The sequence below is a fragment of the Candoia aspera genome, chromosome 1, assembly GCF_035149785.1.
Source record: "Candoia aspera isolate rCanAsp1 chromosome 1, rCanAsp1.hap2, whole genome shotgun sequence".
NCBI classification, from domain to species: Eukaryota; Metazoa; Chordata; class Lepidosauria; order Squamata; family Boidae; genus Candoia; species Candoia aspera.
In genome coordinates, this window is record NC_086153.1 from 311,267,699 (window position 1) to 311,293,308 (window position 25,610).

The window sequence follows — 25,610 nt, forward strand, 5'->3', positions numbered from 1 at the left end:
AGATTGTTTGGAAGGCACCTGGTTACTTATTTTTGATGAGTGCATTGGTTCTCAAACTTGACCCAACTATTGAACTATAATTCCTATTATTCCTAACAGAACTCCCAGTATCAGAGATGAGTGGAGTTGAGTCTTCTGGAATTGTTTAGATTTTTAGATTTTTTTATCCCACCTTTATTATTTTTACAAATAACTCAAGGCAGCAAACTTACCTAATACTCCTCCCTCCTCCTATTTTCCCCACACCAACCCTGTCAGGTGGGTTCAGCTGAGAGAGAGTGATTGGCCCAAAGTCACCCAGCTGGCTTTCGTGCCTGAGGCGGGACTAGCAACAAAATAAGAAATGATCACTCTGCTGAGAGACTGCAGCTCTTCAGGTGCTCAGACTAGTTTTTTCTAGCCCTGTTTGGAGATGCCTTTTCATGCAGTTGTATACAAATTGTGAAGCAGTTAACATAATACAGTATGTAGGATTCATTGCCATTTTCGTAACATTTTGCATAAAAAAAAGCTATAGTAAACAATATAATTAACATCCTATTCCCACAGTCTTAGTTTGTGGAACTCCAGTGAATCCTGTTGAAACAACACGTTATTTGATCCCATATTTTCCTTTTCTGTGAATAAATGTATCATTTCATTTAAAAAGGCAAAAAAACCCACAAACCCCAAATGAGAGGTGCTAAGTGTTGTGTGTTTCAGGTTTTGTAAGTATGACATGGATTGGCTTGAATAATAAAGATATCAGCCTGTATTATTAGAGTATGCTGCATTAATCAGACTTGCTGGAATGATCACATGGTATTCTATCGCCTTTCCCTGCGAGCTGCTGCTTGTCAGCAGCTGGTTGAGCTGCAGGCTGCAGGCCAATATCTGCAGCCCCTTTTCTTCCAGAATCTTTACAGCCTACTGCTCTTGGTTATGCCTGTGACTTGGCCAACTAAATGTTTCTCCTGAGTCTTATCAAGGTTATCTTGCAGACTTCAAGGCCTCTGTCCTATTTCCTAGGCCATGTATGCATTTGAAGAATTCAGGTAGGCTGTGTTTCATACATCAGCATGCTTGGGTTTTTTGTTCCTGGAAGATTTTTGCTGTGTAATGTCAGTCTGCTTTTTCAGTTGCAGAAGGCTTCCAAAATGCAAGAGGGATTTTTGCCTTCATCTAAAAATTGCAGCTCTTCCGTAGTGTTTGGGAGGTGGGTGTGTCAAGGATGAGCTGCAGGTAAACAATAGCTAACTGCATGATGAAGTACATAGATGAGTAATAGCTTCTTACATCTTACTGGAATTTTTGTCACTGCTGCTGCCTGAAGCTGCAAGTATAATTTAGAGTTATAAAAAGATGGTGTTCTGTCAGGAAAAATAAAAAGGATCTTTGCTATCTTTGGTGCATGGCAAATGTTTCTCCTCTGTAAAGAATGTAGATTATGAGAGTTAAGGAGCAAGATATGCTCGGATCACATATAGGAATAAATTGGGGAGCTTCTGCACCATATACATGTCTGTCTGTTTCTTGTGGTTCCATTGCTGCAGGATTTCAGTAACACCACTTAGTAAAAATAAAATGCTTTAGATACCAGTACAGGGATTTTGTGTAAAAATATAAAGTACTGTATACCTAATGGGTAAGTAGGGAAAAATATTAAATATAAAAAGTGTTTTCTTTTTGTGAGATGTTGATGGCACCTTTTTTAACTATTCAGTCTTAAAAATTTATATTTAATAATTGAACCTCAATGCTGTTCTTAATGTACAAATAAATAATATAGGGATATATTATACATTATAATCTTCAGTGTTTTTTTAACTTATTATTTAAGATGTATCTACTAATTTCTTACTGAAACTAACTGGTAAAAATAATGAACAGTTCCATGATGTTCACATTTTATTTTGTTTTGTCATAATGTCATTTTATTATGAGATTATGTAAAAAGCTAACTTGGTGTCTTTTTGTATGAGAGAAGCAGATCGTTTAACTGAACACTAGGCTAAGAGGGGAGTATGGACTTTACTCACAGCGACTGAGTGATTAACATAATTTAATGTCAGATGTTATATTGGTAGCATCTTTGCTCTTGTCTGCCTGATACATCCTTAGCAGATTATTGACAATAGTTAATTCTTAATTCCTGAAAGTATGTCATCGGTGTCAGTGGAATTTAGGATAAAAAATAAAAGGAAACTTGTGCTATTTAATAAAAACAGGAAAATTACCATCTTGATAATGGAAGGATTTTACTAGAAATCGGTGCAATGATGTATTGTAACTGCAGTTGTAGCATTGTTATGAGAGTGCTACCAAACCTTGAAGAGGGCCAATTACTGTCACCAAGTTACACTGCAAATAGAGAAGAGAGACCAATCCTACTGTCTTTTTGTGCTGTCATCATGCACAGATGGAAACCAAGTGATGCAAAAGTGATTTTCGTCATGATGTTCAGATCAGATTGTTAGATAAAATAAACTTCACTGTTATATACCAACTCACAGAAGGCAAAGCCACACAGTTATCTGTTGATAGCCTCAAACAAGATTATAATATACCTAGCTGTCTTGGAGCAAGTAGCATACAAGGCTTTTTTTTTTTTGTTACAGAGGTTTATTTTGGGGGAAACGGTACCTCATTTCTTCAGTAGCTACTAGAAGTGTCATCCAGCATCACCAAGTCATTGTTGAGGCGATATAAAACCTGTCCCCGTTATTCTGTATTGGCACTAAAATGGTGTTGGCTGTCTCTAGAATACACTATAAGCAACTAGCATTGATTGTACCATAGTCACCATGCTCAGCATTTTTTCATTCATTTGATGTCATGATTATATTGTTATACTTCCATAAGAATGTGAAAGTTTTTAAACTACAAATAATTCTTTATCAGCCAGAATGAAAAATTAAATTCTAAATTCTACAGTTGTTGATTCAAATTGAACATAGCTGATTAAGAAGGAAAATGTTCTTATTTGCTACTGCATAAGTAGCATTCCAATTAGGATTGGTGATATCAAAAGCAAATTTTACCAAGTATTGATGAAGATGTAATTGAAATAAATGAGTATCATTCTGTTACCCTTGCATCCATTTCTTTTTTTTTTCTTTTTCTCCCCTCATTGCAGGTTTTTGAGGGGGATCTGTCATCTAGTATATTGCATAGGTTAGCCTTTTCTAATTTAGTACTTTTCAAATATGTTATGTTGGATTATATTTCCCATAATTCTCAGCTACCATAGCTAAAGGCACTGACAGATGAAGAAATGTGGAATTCAGATAAATATCAAATAAAATGGAAACCCTAATTATACTATAATATTTTGTAATATTTTTAAGTGGGTGGGAGCATTTGACAGATAAAGATTGTGGATATCGAAAGCACTGCCATCTTCTTTAGTTAGCCGTATGTAGGCTTCCTTTAGGTGAACTAATAGTGGAAGATGTTAAGCCCTCAGGAAAAGAAGAGCTGGAAATTAGGCTAAGAAACATGCACCCTTCTCCTTTTGACTAGTTCTCATTTTTGTTTATTGACCTTCAGTTGTGTTGCCTTTAACTGGAAAACTGGTTGCTGGGATAGAATGTAGCTCTTAAGGGAAAAACAAGATGTAATTTTGAAGTCACATAAAACCAATACATGTAATTGGAGTTGTGTATGATTTCTGACAATTTATTGTGTTGCTGCACTTGATGTGTTTCTGCATGTCTTCTGGATGCCAAGTCTGTTCATTTGAAAAGACTCCACTTGTATTCAGGAAGGACCATAGGGGCATTTTAAAAAGATTATAAAAATTGCAGTGTGACAGATAAACTCAGAGATGAAAGTATTGGGTTAAGAGTGGGAATACTTTTACAAATTGAATGAATCAGTGCCATTATATATCTAAGGTATTACAGTACAATAACAGGTTGATTATAGCGTTACTTAAGTGTTGCAGAGTTTTCTGACTCTTTGGATATTCAGAACATAAAAGTGCTTATCTAGAACATTTGGCTAGCTTCCCAATGAGGTCATTATGTCTGTTTACTCTGCAGCTTGATGTACACTCTTCATTTTCCATCTTAATAAACCAATGGATATCTTTCTGACGTCTGATTTTGGTGTGGGATCTAGCATTTGATGATGTGGAGTCTATGAAACAAGCAACATTGAAAGCGGATTGTTTAAAGAATTAAATAATTAATACATCATATTTATTTTGAAGCAGAAAACATCAGTTCATACCTATAGTCATTATGTAGTTATTAAATTATGATGTCCTCTAATGGATTCTTTCTGCTTCTCCTTTTACATGGCATAATCTCCACCACACTGAAGTTGCTGATTTTGATCACTCTGGTAACCTCAGTGGCCTTTTCTATATAAAATGAAAATGAAGATTAATATACTTGAGATAACAGTCATGTAGGTCCAAATAGTGGTCATATCCTTCATCAGTGAACTCCACAAAGTTCTGAGCTTCTTTGCTTGGCTTGATGGAGTTTTTAAAGGTTAATAAAAGAACTCCAAGCATTTAACAGCAATCTTGCAGAGTAGAAGCGTGAACCAAAAGAGAACTTGCACATTAAGCTTAATTACGTTTAGAAATAAATTCAGTCTTCACACAGTAGTTACTAGATGAAGAAAAATAGAGATAGCTTACTTTTAGTCAGTAGATCTAGATACAGGTAGATTCATAGTAGGAAGCATTTAATCATCACTGGTTCTTTGTAGACACTTTCTAAAGGGCAAGAGCGGCATTTAATATTCAAATTTTGCTACCACTCATCTCTCCCAAAAGAGGGACTGTGGGCGGTTTCTGCAGCATCTCCTGCTTGCAGGTCTGCCAGAAGGGTAATGGAGATTGTTAATCCCCAAACCCAAGAAGAAGGAGGAAGTGGAAATCAGGTGACCCATGTGACATTCCACAAGCACAATAGAGATGCGTTTGCTAGAGAGACCCCCTTATGCTTATGAGACAATGCTGAGTTGACCCCTGATAATTCAAACACCCCTTCTCAAATTAGCATGTCTCAGAGTCCACAAGGTTCAACTTCTTCCACAGTTCCTGGTAACTGCTCCTCGGCAACGGCTTTGTGAGAATGTCCGCATGTTCCTTGTGGGACAATAGTCTAATCTGACTATTCCTTGCTCTTGCATGTCCTTTAATACATGATACTTAACATCAATGTGTTTAGTTCTCCCATTAATCTTTTCTGACTGTGAGAGTCTAATACAACTTTGGTTGTCTTCATAGACCTGAATAGGTGTATATTCCTCTATTCCCACATCTTCAAGCAGTAGCTTGAGCCATGAAACCTCTTTGCATGCTTCTGCTGCTGACACATACTCTGCCTCTATGGATGAATGTGCAACTGTAGCTTGCTTATGGCTTCCCCAGCTTACTGCTCCACCCGTATAGAAAAATACATACCTGCTAGTGGATTTACGGTCAGTAATGTCTTTTGCCCAATCTGCATCTGTAAACCCCACTAGTTTAGGATTGTCAGTGGTTGGTAGCTTTAGTTTTAAGTGCATAGTGCCCTTTAGATACCTTCCCACCCGCTTAACACCAGTCTCTGTGTGGGTGTGCTAGTTTTTCTGCATAGAACATTTACTGCAGCTGCTATGTCTGGCCTAATGGTAGTGGCTAGATACAATAGCTTACCTATGGCACTTTTATAGCCATTTTTCTCAGGTAAGAGTTCACTAGGTTCCTGTTGCTTGTGGAAACTTGTTTCCATTGGTGTTGGCATAGGATTGGCATTTTCCAGTCCCAAGCTCTCCAACAGTTCTAGGATCTTTTGTTTCTGGCTTAGAATGCTTCCATCTTCATCTTTTTCAATCTGTATCCCCAAGTAGTAGCTGGCATTGCCCAGATGCCTGACTTCTTCTTCTTTGTTCAGGTTGGACACGATTTCATCAATGTCTCTTTTGCTTTTATGGCAAATCATCAAATCATCCACATAACAAAGAATGTACACCTCTCTGCCATTTCTGCATCTTGTCTAGAGACAGGGATCAGCTTTGCCTTGAACAAAACTTTGCTTAAGAATTACTTGGTTCAACTTCTTATTCCTCTGCAGTCGCTCTGGAGGGCTTGAAGGGTTCTGTTGAACTTGTTGGTCACGGCTACATACGGCTTGTTGGGCATGGCTACATACGCTTTCAGCATGTCCACTGTTCGGGATTTCTCCTTCATTAGGTAGGTCACACAGTATCTGGAAAAATCATCTATGCTCTTGCTGCTTGGTTCAGGCCATAAATCCCCTTCTGAAGTTTGCAAATGAGTTGCTGTGTCTTGGGATTGGCAAAGCCTAGAGGTTGTAGCATCTACAGTTCTTCTATCTCTCCATGTAGAAATGCAGTCTTTACATCTAGGTGTTCAACATTCATGTTCCTGGAGGCTGCCAGACTTAGGAGCATTCTGATTGTGGAATGTTTTACAACAGGAGAAAAACATTCATCATAATCAAGTCCATGTTTTTGTGAATAGCCTTTTGTGACTAGTCTAGCTTTGTATCTTTGTACTTCTCCATTTTCATCTTGTTTGGCTTTGAAAACCCATTTGCACCCTATGGCTTTCTTGCCTTTTGGTAGTTTTGTCAAAGTCCATGTTTTGTTCTTGTATAGAGCCTCTAGCTCTTCTTGTGCTGCCTTCTTCCACTTGCTTGCTTCATCTGGTGGCATTTGCTGCACTTTGTTCCACAATTCAGGTTCTTATGGTAATGATGACCTTGTGAGGTAGGTGAATCTCTCCTTTGTTGGGTTGTGATGAGCGTCTTGGAGCAGGTTCAGGAGAGGCACTTGGCAGTTCAACCCCTTCTGCATTCTCAGCCTCATCATCTGACTCTGGTGGAGTTTCTGCCTGGGTGTCTTTCTCCCTCTGGGTTGGTGTGGTGGTTGTGACTTTGAATATTGGGCTAAACATCTCAAGCTGGTAACTGCCACTGTTGGTTTCTGTGCAGTCATCATCAGCATGACTATGGTAGCCTCTCTCTCGTTCATTGAAGTACACCTCTCTGCATGTGCTTACTTTTCCTGTCTTCAGCTTCAGGATTCTGTATCCCTTGCTTCCTGGAGCATACCTGACCATGATGCCTTCTTCAGCTCTGGGGTCTTGTTTGGATCTCTTCTCCTTTCGTATGTGTGCATAAGCCTTGGATCCAAATACTCTCAGATGCTTTACGCTTGGTTTGCATTCATGCCATAGCTCAAAAGGTGTTACCTTGTTGGCTTTGGTTGGCAGTCTATTCTGTTAAGTATGTAGCTGTTAAAACAGCATCTGCCCAGTATTTGTCAGGCAGGTCTGCTTCTAAAAGCATCTTACCATGTCCATTAGTGAGTGATTTTTCCTTTCTGCAACTCCATTTTGTTCAGGTGTGTTTGGAGTGGTTAGTCTGTGTTCTATACCTACTTGTGTTAGGTATGTTTGCATGGCTTTGCAGTCGCTTTGGAGGTCTTGTAGGGTTCTTTTGAACTTGTTGGTCACCATGGCTACATACGCTTTCAGCATGTCAGCTGTTCGGGATTTCTCCTTCATTAGGTAGGTCACACAGTATCTGGAAAAATCATCTATAAAGCATATTTATTTCTGCCCACTGATGCTAGAAGAGGTCCACACAAATCAGTGTGGATAAGTTTGAGTGGCTTGGTTGCCCGCCTTTCCCTTTGTTTGGGCATGGCTGGTCTTGTTGCCTTTCCTTTGATGCATATCACACATTTTGATTGGCATTTATCATGGTTGCTTATTTCAAAGTCTCTTACCATGCCTTCAGTTTTCATTCTTAAAATTGCATTAAAATCACAGTGCACAAAATGTCTGTGCCAAGTGGTGGCACTGTTGTCCTCCTTTTGTTGCTGACAGGCGAGGCTGACATCTAGTGGCGGTTGTTCGCAGTGCACCTGGTAGACACCAACCTTTTGAAAACCTGTAACATAATTCTTTTCTCCACTGGTGACTTTACATTGTCCATTAGCATTAAAAATCACATCAAAACCTTTGTTGTTCATTGTTGAGACGCTTAGCAAATTGGCTTCTAAGTCTAGTACATAGAAAACATCTGCTGCCACAAGATCTTTGTGTTCACTTCCATTGAAGCATAGCAATGGCACACTTCCTTTTCCTTGAATTGAAGTTGAATTGCTATCTGCTAATGTTGTGCTTCCTTCTGTGGTTTCATTTAGCTCACAAAAGTCACATTTATTCCCACATAGATGCCTGCTGGCCCCAAATCGATTACCCATCGTCTAGGACATTTATTGGTATCAGTTTTATAAACTGTGTGTAAAGCCTTTTCAGTTTTAAAAGGTTTTTCCTTGGATTTATCCTTGAAAAAAAATCCTTCTTCATATTTCTGCAGAACCTTGCAATAAGTCCTTGCTTTTTACATGAATCAGAGATAATGGCTCTTTTTTCTTTCTTTTTGTTTTTCTGATGTGTCACTGACTGCTCTGGCTCACGTTTACCCTTTCGTTGTTAGGTAACTTACGTCTCTGCCAGGCTCTTTATTGTTATGCAGATTATTTTGCCTTCGGCATTCTGATCTGATCATTCCAAAAATTTGAGAAAGATTTTTCCCTTCTACATTCAGACCAGCAACAAATTGAAAAAAATTATTTGGTAAAGTACTCAGCATGAAAGACATCTTAAGTTTTTCATTCATGAGATTCTGAACTGTGCTCAGCTGATCAAAGATTGCCTGTAGCCTGATCAGGTGGTCATTTACATTTCCATTGTCTTCCAAATTGCATGCATGCAGTTCTCGTAATGAAGAGATCACTTTCTGATCATCAGCTTCTGAATATAGGGTGCATAAATTCTCAGTGATTTCCTTAGCAGCCGAAATATTTTTAATCTCTGTTAATCTTTGATCTGGAAGAGATGTAGTATTAAGAATTTTAGCTCTCTTATCCTTTTTCTTCCACTGGTTTTTGACTTCCTCCCCATCCTCTGGTTTAGGTCCAGGTAAATCCAGAGCATCTAAGCAATCTTCAAAATCTAGCTGCATCCTCAATCTGAATAGCCATGCTGAGTAATTATCCTCAATCAATCTTGGTATGGGGGAAACTCCCTCCTCTCTCTCCACTGTTCAGAGAGAAGAAAAAAAACTTCTGAACTTTGCCTTTTAAATGTGCAAGCAGCTTTCTTTTTGGCTGTGAGGCCAAGCCTTTTCAAAAATCAGTTCTTGGTCAGTATACTGAACTCTGCTGGGCTGCACTGGTCTGTACTCGGCCCATAACCCTTGATGGAGTTTTTAAAGGTTAATAAAAGAACTCCAAGCATTTAACAGCAATCTTGCAGAGTAGAAGCGTGAACCAAAAGAGAACTTGCACATTAAGCTTAATTACGTTTAGAAATAAATTCAGTCTTCACACAGTAGTTACTAGATGAAGAAAAATAGAGATAGCTTACTTTTAGTCAGTAGATCTGGATACAGGTAGATTCATAGTAGAAAGCATTTAATCATCACTGGTTCTTTGTAGACACTTTCTGAAGGGTGAGAGCTGCATTTCTGCATTTATCCTAACCTCTAGCCCTGAAGGACTTTAAAGGTGACAACCAGAACCTTGAATTGCACCTGGAAGCACACTGGTAGCCAAAGCAGCTCACAAAGTAGTGATGTGACCATGAGTAGGGTCTCCCAGTCCAGGAAAGGGTGTAACTGATGCACTGACCCAATTTTTTGGGCCTTGAAATGGTGCTGTGCTAATTCTTCCACAACCCTTCATCATACAAGTTCCTCAGATTGTCTCTGACCTCCATGTACCAGTCTTGCAGAGCTCATGTGTGGTGGTCCACATTAATCTTGTCCCACAACATGGATTTGCTTGTTAGCATTTCCTTGACTATAATATTCATCAGCCACATGTGCTCCTTGTGGGAGTGGTGCTATTTTGCAGTCTTTTGGAACCACTTTGCAGTCTTGTAGCATAGATATATAGAAGTTGACAACTGTCTCCTTCCATCTTTCCTTCCTCTGTCTGTCTAACCAGGTTTCAGCTTTATTTTTGTAAGCCATCTTGAAAGCCCATTATGGTGAAAGGCAGGATACAATATTTGAATAAACAAATAACTTGAAATTAGAAGATGCCCTATATTGAATTAGCCCTGATAGTCTGGCTGATAGATTGCCTCACATATTTTAGTTTGGACATGCCAGGGATTGAATCTGGATTTACTCACTTTCAGAAATCCTTACAAATTATGTAGAACTGTTTCATGTAATGTTAGGCTGCATCTTAGTATAAAAACAGTCAGTGGATGGCTGTTGAATTGCACTATGTCAGGAATAGGAATCATGGTGCCTGCTGCTTGTCTCTCTCTTCAACAAAAAACAAACATTAAATCTGTGAAGTGCCAGCGTCTGGCATCATCTTTATTCAAAAGAATGTCTCTGGGAATTCTTAAAGAAATAAAATTGGCTAAAACCTAATGTTTTATTTGGAAATGTGCCCATTTACCCAAAACAAAAAGCTGAAAAGTAAGCTGGTATGGCAGGAAGCATCCTTTGGCTAGAAAGAATGGCAGGGAATGACACCCCCATTCTGCCTTCTTGCAGTTGTTTTGAGAGAGTGCCTGCCCTTCAGGAAAGCCATTTGGAATCAGCACCCACACCTTGCTCTCAAAATTCCAGCTGTGCCCTCTGTCCCAAAAATCTTGCCTGGCTGTTTTACAAACTCCCATAAGTACCCCACTATAAAAGCAGTTTTGCAAGAAACAATTGGTATTTTATTATGTTCATCAAACTTACTTGAACTGAATTTTTAGGAAGATCTGGTTTGTTTAGGGGGACTTGTTTTGGTTTCTTGTTCTACTTGTAAGCAAAGAGATCTGTAGCAAGAATTCATAAATCTTCAGTGGTTTTCTCCAGTATTCTGCCATTTAAGAAAATTGTTATGTTTGGAGTCGTCATCTGCCAATAAAAATAGTGAACTAAGAGTCCTTGGTGCTCTCTGAGCTTGGTTGTTTGCTTGCAGATGTTTCTTTACCCGACTAGGTAACATCATCAGTGCACTGATGATGCTAGGTGACTGATGATGCACTGATGATGTTACCCAGTTGAGTAGTGAAATGTCTGCAAGCAAACAACCAAGCTCAGAGGGCACTGAGGACTCCACAGTTCAACCCTGAGCTACATATATTCTCTTTTATAGTGAACTGGGAATTAAGGAATTGAGTTTATTCATGTCAGAACAGGAAAAATAGGAAGAGCTATTTTAAAACAGAGCACTGAGGTGTTGCAGATACAGATTCCAGGGTGATTGTACTTTGCCAGACACTATTGTCTCAGACGGTCAGTCTGCAATTGATACTTCAATTGTGTATCACATTAACAGTCTTTCCAAAGTCCTCTTTTTTTTAATCAGCCTTTTTTTTTAAATGGAAGAACACATTTTGATTTGCTTTCTACAAATCAAAAACTTATGGGACAATTCACAGACATGTAGAATTATGCACAAAATATTATGCCATAGCTAATCTAATGTAGGCATTTTGATAGGCAGGGTTTTTTTTAAGGTGACTAAATTCCTCTTACATCCACTGAAATAATATTGAGGGTAAAATCAGAGTTTAATCCATTTCCTCCAACCCTCTTGTAAAGGTATTTCATGAGTTAATTTTAAGCATTATAACATGTCTTGAAAATATCTATATTCCTCACTGGTTTAATTTTACCTGTGGCAGGTACTTGGAGGCATTAAAGGGGGGAAAAAGGTATTATTTTTAAACCTGCAGATAAAGAAAAAGCAATAGAAGTAATGGACACACAAGATTACATCCAGAAGGCATAGTGACAACTAAAGAAAACATCACATTACAAAAAAATACATCCCTGATCAAACAGAGTTAAAAAGGTTTGTACTCTTTTAAATGAAGGCCTCATTCATCACTATATTTCTAAGTCCATGCATGAATATTTATTTGGATTAGTGTGTGGAACATAACTATTTTATTACCTAAATTTATGAAAAAACATCTTCTCTGGTGGCCTGCTGCTTCTGGATGTGTATGAATTTTGGGACTATGTGGAAGCTTTTCTTAAACTTTTCGTTCCAATGATACCATTGTATCCTAAAGATTCTAACATTTAAAAAAAATTCTTAATAGATTCCAGATGAGTTGATTCCTAGTATACCTGATTATTTGAAAAGTGACTTGTTTGAATACCAGAGACACCTCAGGAATGCTTTGGGATATTATGAAAATAATTTTGAATTCTAGAATTGGCAGCCAGCCTCCCCACTGCCCATTTTTGTTCTTTGGCAAAGTTGGTTTTTTTAAAATTCAGGATCAAAAGGGTCAGCCTAGGGTTGCAGATTTGCTCCTGGCTTGGCCAGATTCTACATGGATCATTTTGAAGAAAAAAATACCTTGAAACATGAAAAATTTAAGTTATAAAAATGCTATTTCATAAAATCAGGATTGGAAAGTACTTTGGAGATCATTTAGTCCAGCCCCATGTCCAGTGCAGGAATCTACTACTACAGCTTCCCCAATAGATGGCAGTGCAGCCTCTGTTTAAAGATTTCTAGCAAAGGAGAGTCCACCAACCCCAAGGCAGTTTGTTCCATTGTTAATCAGCTTGTACCATAAGGAAATCCTTTTTGATGTCCAATTGAAATCTGCTTCCTTGAAATTTAAAGAAAATTATCTGTCATTTGGCAGGGTAATGAGGATTTACTTATCAAATCTGGCAATTAGTTAATGTTCTACATGAGACTATGTAGTTTGAAATGTGTTACAGTGAACATAGTGAATTTTATCAATATTGAGATTAGCACAGATAACAATTATATTATGACAAAATAGGATACCTATGTTAGCTCCTTGTTGAGATATGAAAACCAGCATTTATTGTACCTTAAGAAAAAAATATTCTCAACCCTTCTAGGCAAGCACAGATCTTGGAGCATCTGCTGTATGTCCCAGAAAGTTAAGGAAACCTTACAGAGAGTTAAGGGTGTGAAATAAGAGGATTTACTTAAATGACAAACTAAAAACATAGCAATTTTTCTCTCTTTCCATTTGCCTGCTAAGGCTACAAGTGAGCCCAGAAGTGAACATACTTAAAGAAGCTGCATGAATCAGTCAGGGAGAGAGAGTAAAACAAATAAGACTCCAAAACAAACAAACAACTTTCTTATTGGGCAGTGCTGAGCTTCAGGGTTTAGTGACCACGGCCTAGGCAACAGATTTCTTCATGTTTCCCCAGCAACTGTGGCTGGTATATTCACAGGCAGGGTAGTCTGCTATGCAGATCACAGGCAACTCAGCAGGGACTGTCTGGGCTCCTGCCTTTATACCTGGGTGACCTGACTTCTGATTGATCTTTAGCCACGCTGGTTTCTGATTGGTGCAGGTTGGTGAGGGCTGTCTCTGATTGGCTCTTTGTGCCCAATCCTGATTGGTTGTTTTGGTGGTGTTGGTTCCTGATTGGTTCTTTGTTTATGCCAGCTTCTGATTGGTCATTTTTGGAGCTCTTATTCCTGATTGGTTCTTTGTATATGCTGGGTTCTCTGGCCGGCTGTGACCTGATTGGGTCTTTGTCCAGGCAAGTTTCTGATTTGCCCATTTTAGGGAGCTGATTTCTGGTTGGTCCTGCTTTTGGGTAGGACATTGGGGTGGTGCAGGGCAGGTAGCAGACCACCTTGCCTCTGAAGATGCCAGCCACAGTTGCCAGCGAAATGTCAGGAACTCTGTTGTCTAGACCACAGTCACTAAACCCTGAAGCTCAAGACTGCCCAACAGATACTGGCCTGAAAGTCTATACCAGTAAACCAATTTCTGTTTGGAATGTATTATATAGAACTATATATGTGTAGTGTGTTAAGCTAAAGCCAGAATATACAGTATATTGGAAATATGCACAAATTTTATATCTAAATGCAGTGCAACAATAAACATCATTGTAATTTGATGCACTGTATGTGCATCTGAAAAGTTCCTGTCCATTTTCTCTACCGTCCATCTAATATTAGTTATACCTTTAATTTATGATTGCTCTACCTGTGTAATTAGAAATGTAAGTTTTAAACACTAGCATTTACTACAGGATATACATCATTGTAAGAATATACCTCTGATCACATACAGATGGAATGACAATTGTAACAATAGTAAACATCTCCTTTCTGTACAAAGGTGCATTATAAACAAAGGTAGACCCAGATATTGCTTCTATCAACCTGACAATCTGGGCTTATATAGCACTCCAATCATTCCAGGCCCTGATCTCAAGGTTAAAAAAATGTAAATTACAATAGCCAAACAAGATACACAGAGGACAGTTACTTACGCCTTTGTCTTCCCTTGTTTAGATTACTATAATTTGCTCTACATTGGGCTTATTGGTAAGTCTTGATATTGCCATATTACACCGTTGCTGTGGGAATTGCATTGTGTCCCAGTATGTATTTGAGTGTAACTGAAGGATTCTGGTCATTATCTTTCAAGACATTAAGAACCTTGGAGCCTGGGTGTCTGTGAGAATGCCATTCCCTGAACAAATCTGCCCTCCCATCCTGGTTAGTCAGAGAACAGGAAGGGGTCCAACGATAAGCATTATCTGTAAGGACTCTTCTTACAGCCTACCGGCTGTGAGGGCTCCCAATCTTAGGGCCTTCCAAAAACTTCTAGACACTTGTTTTTTCAGAGGGCCTTTTGGGATTAATTTTGGACCCATCAATGTAAGCTTTAGTTTTATTATAATATGTTGTACATATATATTTATTGTGTTTTATATAGGTAGGTCTGGATTACTGCAGTTAATGAATCCCACAAAATGGTTGCTTTATTTGAATTTGCGCTAATCAAAGTGATATTTCTATGGAAAATAGGGTAATTGGTTCTAGCTTGACAGAAATAGGCAATGAAAATTTTTAAACATAAATGTTTGTATGTATATTAATGAAATATGACCATAAAGGATAAAAAGAATATACTTATAATTTAAATTTATGGTTAACAAAGTCACAGAGTAGTTATAGAAAGAAAAAGAAAAAAGTTCTAAACATCATTCATTCCCAAAGGAATGCTCATACTGACAAAAGTATCTTTATTGTCTCTCAAAATATTTTACCAGCATAGACTGAACTGTTTTCTCTTTATTTAAATCTTTATACATATGCTGGCAAACACAGAGTGTTTTATACACACCTTGGTGAATTTGCATGCTTTGATCAAGGTTAGGGTCAGCATCCATAATTTTTTGCTTCACAACTTCTACAGCTTGAAAGATACCTTCAAATTCCTTAAGAGTGAACTGCTTCACTTGCACATTACAGTTTTCCTCTTTCTTTTCTCCATTTTGCACACATGAAGATTAGCAGCATCTAAACCCCAAACCACAATTGCGCATATACCAGCCTTGCATTAACCATATTTTGGGCCGTATTAAATGCAAACTGGTATCAATTTACAATTTACAATTTGCATTAAATAAAATATCACATCGTTCGAACTTGCACTAATCATGACCTACCTGTGTATGATGTACACCATATTATTTAGCTAGCTAGCATATTTTTATCACCGCCCATCTCCCCCACAGGGGGACCCTTTATTATGTCATCTCATTCCAACTGGCCTAGTTTTAATACCTTTTTAAAACTCAACAGTGTTGGGGTCATATAGGTCTTAGTGGAATGCTGTTCCATAGAAGGGGGACAAGTCTGAAGCCCATTTTGGTAAATGCAGAACTTGTAAAACCTGGTACTGATGCAGCACTTTTATGATTTGTATATGACTTGTAGCACCTGTATTTTAAGGGACCTTTTTACCCATGCATCTTAAAGGAGTTATCTGTGGTATCCAGTGTCCATATATGTTAATGTATATAGGTATGCTATCCAGGGACCTAGAACATGCATAGACGAGGATTGCCGCAAAAGAGATAGGCTTCAAGCTTCGTACGTACAGTATTATGTAGAGAAATGCCATACAACACAGGTAGTAAAATTCAGGTGCCTTGAGAAGAATAAATATGAATGTGGTGGTTTAAGAAACGAAGAATATTGGATTAAAAACATGAGGTTGAGTTTTGTTTGCTTGGTAACATAATGTGATTATTAGCACATATCCAGTTTTATCTTTGTCATTACAGATAGTCCTCATTCAGTGACCACTTGTTCAGCAATGGTTCGAAATTAGGACAATGCTGAACAAGGAGACTTATGACTCATCATCATAGTTGCAGTCATCGCAGTGTCCCTGTGGTCATGATTGCAATTTGGGCTCTTGGCAACTGGCTTACAATTACAACATTGCAGCATCCTGCAGTCACATGATCACCATTTGTGACCTTCACTGCTGGCTTCTGACAAGCAAAATCAACGGGGAAGCTGGCAGGAGGTTGCCAATGGCAATCACATGACGTCATGCCTAATGACTGTGAGGGATTCACGTAAGGACAGCAACTGGGACTGCCAGATCTGCCATTGTAAGTCAGCGCTGTCATGTGACATTGTGCTTTATGACTACGTCACTTAGTGATGGAGTTCCCGGTCCCAATTATGTTGTTAACTGAGGACTACCTCTATTTATATGTTGATATGCAATTGATTTGGGTAGTTTCAGTGCTGCATTTCTATATGTTGTAATAATATACACCTGTAACAATCATGATATAACCAACAGTGGTGCTTCCTTAGGTTCTAGAAATTGTAGTCTGAATGTAGAAATTGTATTTGTCTAAAGCTCCTGTAAAAAAATATTTTTGAACTGCATCATCAAGTGTGTGTGTAGGAATCCATGTTCTCCTGTATATATGTTCTCCTGTATATATATGGCACAAGGAAGCCACAGAAGAAGTAAATGAAACATGACTGGCTTGGCTGAGGTCCTTTGTGATTTCTGCCGTAATTCTGACATTCCATTCTGTTTGAATTCACTAACTTTGTATCAGATGTTTACAGACTTGATTTTACGTCCATGTATATTTTGAGAAAGATGCGAGAGAAAGCCCTAACAGAATTATTATTGCATCTGTGTATTCTTTCTTTATACCTTTCCCTCTTTGTTCAATTATCCATTGTAATGGCTTACCTATTAGTCATATTAATACTAACAGGTTTATAAAACTGCATATAGTATGGGCTGGTATTTTCCTTTCATTCTTTCACTGAATATCAGCTCTTTTTATGATCAGTTCTTGAAGCTTGTAAGGAGGAACATTGCTCCTTTAAGGTAAGTAAATTATGTGGGTTTTCTGGCAAGGTAGAATAGCATGGCCATATGCATACAGTTTCTGACATTGATTCTTCTCTACAGTTCTAGCTGAATGCTATGGACTTGCTACACAATCTTTTCTTCAGTCTCAGTGTTTCAAGGGGTAGGTACAATTATAGTATAGTATATTCTAAGTAGTCAGTCTGCTGTATTTTGTATCTGAGGAAGTGCAGTTATCCTTCCCACCTAATATAGTCTTCAATCACTTGTTACTACAGTGTTGAATAAGGCTTTATGGATGTTGTAAAGACTTCTTACATACTGCCTGTGCTATCATAGGTGACCATATTGCCTTCTTAAGTTGTTTCCAAAATATCTGTTCTTTATTTTGTTTCCTCTGTCCTTTGGGGGCTGTGTATCTCCGTTATTGTTGTATTTTTTTAAAATATGAAATTATGAGAAAATTTATATATCTATTTTTGCTTATCCCTAGAAGTTGTGTTCTTCCTACCATTGTTAAAACAGATGTACACCTGTTTGAAAAAGTGATGGGAAAAATAAACTATTTTTGGGAAAGCAATCACTCTGCATCCTACTGAGAGGGTTTACAACTCATGTAAAAGTCACAGAAAATGTAATAAGAGCTATTTGATGAAGAATGTGAGAAACTATAAAAGCACTTTGCAATCCAACTGACCCTATGGAAACTGAAATTAGTTGTTGAAAGGAGAGTATGTAAAATGTCATATGATTACGGGGACGTTTACCAACTTTCAGAAATAAGGTTTTGCTGATATGGTGTATTTAAACTACTGTATAACATTCTAAACATTCTAAAGTAGTGGTTTTCAACCTTTTTCATCTCATGGCACATATCTTATAGGTGGGACTTCCAGGTTGTGAAACCGGAATTCCCATGACATCACGAGTTGCTGGGATTCGGGAGGAAAAATGGAGGCAGTCCACCCCTGGTTATGGCATGGAGGTGGGTTTCTGGCTGCACAGCTGTGGAGCACTTTCTGCCATTTACTTGTTCTACCTCTGTTCTAGAGTATCCAACTAGGATCAGACTATGATACCAATCATCTGCTGCTAACTTTTTTCATAAGTCTATTCCTTGGAAACATAATTTATGCATGTGATTTTTTAGGGCATGCAAAAATTATTGTCATAGTTGATTTCAGCATCTTTGTTTTCTCCTTGCTAGAATCGAAATTAACAAAGGATTTGCTTTTGCAAATAAACACTAAATCATAGGACTAAATAAATTTACTTGAAATAGAGCAGGTGGCAAGCCTAGCAAGTAAACTGTTGTGTTAAAACATTATCAAGTATTCTAATAAAAATTATTGCTAAAGAAAATTTTAAATATGTTTGAATATGACATTAAACTTCCCTGCCAGTACAAATCCATTCATCCTTCCACTATTCCAGTGAGCCTTATTTCTAGCAAGTCAGTATATTGTTGCACAGTAGGATTGGATTCTCTCCTCTCAATCAAATGTTCCAATTCAACTACTTTTGGTTATTTGGAAAAGTTATAGATACAGCATATATCCATCCTTGACCTCTCAGTGGCTTTCAGTACCATCAACCATGGTTATCCTTTTGGATCAGCTCAGGGGATTGGGGGTGGGCGGCACGGTGCTGCATAGGTTATGTGGGGTTGCCCACATAATGTTATGTGGGGTGTTATGTGTTACGTGGGGTGCCACAGGGTTCGGTGCTCTTCCCTCTCCTATTCAATATCTACATGGGGCCACTGGCTAAGCTTATCTGTCAGCACAAGGCAGGGTATCATCAGTACTCTCATGTTACCCAACTATACACGTCTGCCTCTGGAAAATTAAGTGATGCCATGAATGCTTATCCTGGTGCTTGGAGGTTGTGAGGGTCTTGATGGGGATCAGGCTTCAACTGAACCCTGGCAAGACTGAGTGGCTTTGGGTTTGGGGTCCTACCAGTTCTAGGATCATGCCATCTTTGGGGCTGGATGGGATGGCACTGCCCCAGACAGATATGGTGCTCAGTCTGGAGGTCCTCCTAAACTTGCAACTCCTGCTCAAAGAGCAGGTGGCAGTCGTGGCTAGGAGGGCCTTTGCACAGCTTTGTGTTGTGCGCCAATTGTGCCCCTTCCTGGATCAGGAGGCTCTGTGCACAGTCACTCTCTGGTCACCTCCAGATTGGACTACTGTAATGTAATCTTCATGGGGCTGCCCTTGAGGAGTATCTGGAGGCTTCAGCTGGTGCAGAATGCAGCAGTGTGGGCAGTTATGTGTGCTCCTAGAAGAGCACATCTTACACCTCTACTTCGCGAGCTGCATTGGCTGCCAGTTTGCTTCCGGCTCCAATTCAAGGTGCTGTTTTTGACCTTTAAAGTCCTTCATGGCATGGGGCCGGGATATTTGAGGGACCACCTCTCCCCAATTACATCAGCCCTTCCCATTAGATCAAGCAGGGAAGGCATGTTACGGATTCCATCGGCCAGGGACTTGCATTTGGTGAGTCCCAGGAGGCGGGCCTTCTCTGCCGTGGCTCCCTCCTTGTGGAACACTCTCGCCCCTGAAATTAGGCTTGCTCCTTCCCTGCTATTGTTTAGGAAGTCCCTCAAGACCTGGTTGTGTCATCAGGCCTGGGGGTCTTTGGGATCTGAAGACATTCTTAGATGGTTCCGTTGTGATTGATACTCTTGCTCTCTCCATAGAGTTTGTATATTTTATAATTCTGATAATATTTTTATTTTAATAATTTTAATCTTTTTATAAAGATTGCTTTTTATCTATTTGCTGTTTTACTTTATTGTTGTATGCTGCCCAGAGTTACTCTGTGTGAGATGGGCAGCCATATAAATACGAATAATAAATAAATGAATGTAAAATGAATACAATATACTTTTTAAAAAAATAAATTGAGAACAGTGGGGGAAAAGTCTAAGGAAATTTTCTTGTGAAGTATCCAATTCTAAACGATCCACAAACTATCACTGGAAGGGAATAAGAGGAAATTAAGACTTTTCTGCATCCAGATACTTAACAATTACTCCTACCCTCTTACCCCCACTTGCAGGCTGCATGTAGCAAGACATGGAACAATAATACAATGGAAGAAATAATCAGTGTGTTGCTTTTAATCAGGGTTGTTGACATCCTGACTGGAATATCAAAATGTCTAACTCATAGATCAAATATCTGTTATTCGAGGTTCCAGTTCTGCATATGATTATGTATATATTATGTGTGAAGGTTTGCATTTGAAGAGTTTTTTAAAAATACTTCATATATCAGACATGGATGATATAGTTCCTTTTCTGCTCAGCATATATATAAAGCTTAAAATCTGCAAAAAGATAGAACTGTAAAAGTTGCAAAGCCTGCGAGATTTTTTTTCTCATCTGTATGCTGTATTCCCTCCAACTAATCATCCCCTAACAAGTCACATTGCTAATAAGAAACAAAGCAAATTGAGACTTCATCCGTTATCACACACTTAATTTGGCATAAAAATGTGACAGCTGCTTTCAGATTTTTTTAAGGCAGATCCAGCAAGTGAATGGTTTATGAGGAGTTTTAAACTTTTAACTATTTGTTAGGTTCCTTGTATCCTTCATAACTGACATGTTAGTTTGATCAATGTACTGTATTTACATTTTGAACAAGTCAAAACTTCTGCAAAAAAGCATATTTTGTCTCTGAAAAAATCTCAGTTTAAGTGAATGTCATTGTACTGATAAGTATGACTTTATAGTAGCTAAAGGCAATTGCTTTTTTGCATGCAAGCAAAGGATTTTGAACTTTTTCAGGAATACAGTATATTCATGAATGTTCCAGTTCTGCCAAAATAATACACTATCACTGCTTGTGCTTTGAAAACAAAGGGTGCATCCACAACTTTATCATGCTCTAGCACAAGGAAAATAAAACTTACAAATCTGTCTAAGGACACGTATTTATGACAGGAGGATATGGGGCAAACAGGAGGAAATGGGCAAAATATATTGGTTTTGGAAGAAATCCCTGATATTGCTGGGGACTTTAGGTACTAAATAGCAAATAGAAACCCATGATCAGATTGGAATACAAATCCAGAACAACTGATTTAAGATAATGCATTCATTGGATCCTATGCTGTTTTTAAATTCAGTAAGATTGACTGAGTTTGAAGGAACTTTCATTCAAGTCCTCCTCCTCCAATTTTGTGGGTATGATTAAAATATTTGCTTGGATAGTTTTTCAAGACTGTGGTCACATGTTTAAATTATTCTCAAGTATTCTTTAGATGATAATATTTCCATAAAATATACATGTACATGCCAGTTCCTATATGACTACAGTAGATGAATGGATCAGTCTGTTTTCCACGTGCATCATTTTCTCAAGCGTTTGTTCATAAGTCTATTCCATCCCATTTCAGCTGGAAGTGGCAACAACTGAACCTAGGATTTTACATGCATTTGAATAAAACTTAGCAACACTATTAGCCATAGCTGTACTCTGAAAAGAACTGTTCATTCCAACAGTGGTCTTTGCCCAGTGTGAAAGAGGATTATCCAAAATAATGAAAAATGGCACAGCCCTTATCATAGTAATTTGTTAATATAGCACTATCAATGTGCATGGTGATTTATATGAAAAGCTTGTGCCCCAAGAAACATACAACTTAAAATTCATAAATTTATCTACTGAGTTTACAAAATGCAGTGTGTCAGAAAAGCAGTGCTAAGACTAATACTGCAGGTACAGAAGCTGTACCTATAAGCATCTGTTGGGATGATAAATCACCATGACTGGATGATTCCCAGGAGAAGAATGAAGCCAGCAGTCAAATAATAAGCTTGACAAGAGTTCTTCAGAGCATACAACATGAGGAACAATATGGTAGCCACTGGTGGTTAAAGAAATCTGTCAAATGTGTGAATGAGCTTTTGGCAAAGAGGAGCTTATTCTTGCTTGCTGGAGAGTTCATAATATGCTAAATATGGTGTGATTTGAACCACAAATGTTTTGCAGACAGTTTACCATTGAAAGGCTTCTTTAAGGGATAAATATCTTTATTGTGACAGATGAGACATCTTGCCTTCACAAAAAAGAAAAATGTGGGTGGTGTGCTATGATCCTAGCATTTGTGAGACTGTGTGTAACCTGCAGTTGAACCATCTGTATAATTGCACCGAGTGATTGACATTAGACTAAGAGCAGTGTGTGTGTGTGTGTGTGTGTTTCTTTCTTAGATGTAAATGTATGACATCTTCCCTTGTAGGAGCAGTTTATGCAGAGATACAAGATACAGGCAGAAGTAGCTGCAGCCATCATCCCCCAGTTTGCTGTCTCCCAGTTTAGGATAACTTTAGCCAGGCTCACCCCTGCAGTTCATGGCACTTCTATGTAACCATTGTCATAATTCCCCAAACTCTCAGAACCCATCCTACAATGGCCTGCAGTTATCCTCACCAAAGCTGCCATAAACTCTTGATTACTTGATCAGTGCTTTTGGCAGGTGACTTACGTGACAGAGTAAAAATAAGAGTAAGCTAGTACCTGTCCCCATCCTTCCCTCATTGCTACAAATTTACCCTTTTGCCCTGTGGAAGCCAAGTGAGAAGCATAAAGGTAGTAACGGAGATTGGTACTTGTAGGGAGTGGAACTAAGGAGCTGAAAGGTAGAAATCGGCAGAAGTTCCCATTAATAAGAAAATAGCCTGCTTCCATGTTGCAGCTTGCAAAACGAAAATTTTGCAATTCATGTTGAGTCTGAAGTAAATTAGCTTAGTCATCTGATGCCTTCAACAGTATGGGAACACTGGCACTAATCTGGGATCAATACCAAAACCCCATGTAGAAGATTAAGCATAGTTTCTGCAGACTTGGAGGAAAGTGAGCAAACATTCCCCCCGTCAATTCTAGTAGCGCTGAGGTATTGTTGTTTATTCATTCAGTCGCTTCCGACTCTTCGTGACTTCATGGACCAGCCCACGCCAGAGCTTCCTGTCAGTCAACACCCCCAGCTCCCCCAGGGATGAATCCGTCACCTCTAGAATATCATCCATCCATCTTCCCCTTGGTCGGCCCCTCTTCCTTTTGCCTTCCACTCTCCCTAGCATCAGCATCTTCTCCAGGGTGTCCTGTCTTCTCATTATGTGGCCAAAGTATTTCAGTTTTGCCTTTAATATTCCCTCAAGTGAGCAGTCTGGCTTGATTTCCTGGAGGATGGACTGGTTTGATCTCCTTGCAGTCCAAGGCACTCTCAGAATTTTCCTCCAACACCACAGTTCCAAAGCATCTATCTTCCTTCTCTCAGCCTTCCTTATGGTCCAGCTCTCGCAGCCATATGTTACTACGGGGAACACCATTTCTTTAACTATGCGGGCCTTTGTTGTCAGTGTGATGTCTCTGCTCTTAACTATTTTATCGAGATTTGTCATTGCTCTTTTCCCAAGGATTAAGCGTCTTCTGATTTCCTGACTGCAGTCAGCATCTGCAGTAATCTTTGCACCTAGGAATACGAAGTCTTTCACTGCCTCTATGTTTTCTCCCTCTATTTGCAAGTTATCAATCAAGCTGGTTGCCATAATCTTGGTTTTTTTGAGGTTTAGCTGCAAGCCAGCTTTTGCACTTTCTTCTTCCACCTTCATCATAAGGCTCCTCAGTTCCTCTTCGCTTTCAGCCATCAAAGTGGTATCATCTGCATATCTGAGATTGTTCATGTTTCTTCCAGCGATTTTAACTCCAGCCTTGGATTCCTCAAGCCCAGCATGTCGCATGATGTGTTCTGCGTACAAGTTGAATAGGTAGGGTGAGAGTATACAGCCCTGCCGTACTTTCCCAATCTTAAACCAGTCCGTTGTTCCGTGGTCTGTTCTTACTGTTGCTACTTGGTCATTATACAGATTCTTCAGGAGGCATACAAGATGACTTGGTATCCCCATACCGCTAAGAACTTGCCACAATTTGTTATGGTCCACATAGTCAGAGGCTTTAGAATAGTCAATAAAACAGAAATAGATGTTTTTCTGAAACTTCCTGGCTTTTTCCATTATCCAGCAGATATTGACAATTTGGTCCCTAGTTCCTCTGCCTTTTCTAAACCCAGCTTGTACATCTGGCAATTCTCGCTCCATGAATTGCTGAAGTCTACCTTGCAGGATCTTGAGCATTACCTTACTGGCATGTGAAATGAGTGCCACTGTTTGATAGTTTGAACATTCTTTAGTGTTTCCCTTTTTTGGTATGGGGATATAAGTTGATTTTTTCCAGTCTGATGGCCATTCTTGTGTTTTCCAAATTTGCTGGCATATAGCATGCATTACCTTGACAGCATCATCTTGCAAGATTTTGAACAGTTCAGCTGGGATGCTGTCGTCTCCTGCTGCCTTGTTATTAGCAATGCTGCTGAGGTATTAGCAATTCTCTATTACTGGGGGACGTCGGTATCTCAGAATTTTAGGAAGTGATTTCTTGGTTCATTATCATCTTGCTCCCCCCCAGGGATCTTAAACTAGTGGGGAGACATCTGCCACGAATATCTATCTATCCATCCATCCATCCATCCATCCTGCCTCCATCCAAATCAACTGTCTTGAAACCTATGTATCATCTTGATGGACACAGAACCCATTTCTATTTTTTTAAAGATTTTTTTTATCCCGCCTTTATTATTTTTATAAATAACTCAAGGCAGCAAACATACCTCATACTCCTTCCTCCTCCTATTTTCCCCACAACACCAACCCTGTGAAGTGAGTTGGGCTGAGAGAGAGTGACTAGCCCAAAGTCACCCAGCTGGCTTTCATGCCTAAGGTGGGACTAGAACTCATGGACTCCTGGTTCCAGCCTGGAGCCTTAACCACTAGACCAAACTGGCTCTCTTTCCTTGCCTTCCACTCTTCCACTTCAGACTATATAAGAACATTAAAACAGGGATGGGTCAAAGACTAAGCCAGAGCCAGCATTTCACAGGCAAATGCTCCTTTGTACTTGTTCAGTAAACATATTGTTCATTTCTGTATTATGCTACAGATCTGACAGAATGTTCATATTTTACTTAGTACTTGTTGATGTGTTCATGCATTGAAAACTAATTCTTCTATTCTGGATTTAATTTTTTACTTAACTTGGAATGCTTTTTTTGCAGTAGCACTTGTGAGAAAGATCTGTGTATGTTGGTAGATGATAGATTAAGCATGAGCCAGCAGTGTGCTGCAACTGCCAAAAGAACCAAAGCAGTCTTTAGCTGCATCAAAGAGGTATCATGTTGAGATTGTAGGAACTGATAATTCTACTGGTCAGACCACACCTGGAATACTAGTTGTTGAGGAACTGGAAATAATGCAGAGAAGAGCAACAAAGACGGTGAGGAGTTTGGAGGCTAAATTCTAGGAAGAACATAAGTTTAGCCTAAAGAAGAGAAGGCCAAGGGGAGATATGATAGCTGTGTTTCAATACTTGATGGGCTGTTGCTGGGAAGAGGGTGTGGATTT

General features: G+C 38.9%; 1 protein-coding gene across 1 annotated transcript in view; it reads left to right on the top strand.

Moving 5' to 3' along the window:
- Window positions 1-875: 875 nt before the first annotated feature.
- EVL (Enah/Vasp-like) overlaps window positions 876-25,610 on the top strand; it is a 142,997-nt gene continuing 118,262 nt past the window's right edge. The window contains exon 1 of the mRNA XM_063290317.1: window positions 876-1,034. Within this exon, the coding sequence (XP_063146387.1) occupies window positions 1,012-1,034 (23 nt within the window). The 5' untranslated portion in view covers window positions 876-1,011. The remainder of the gene's footprint in view (window positions 1,035-25,610) is intronic.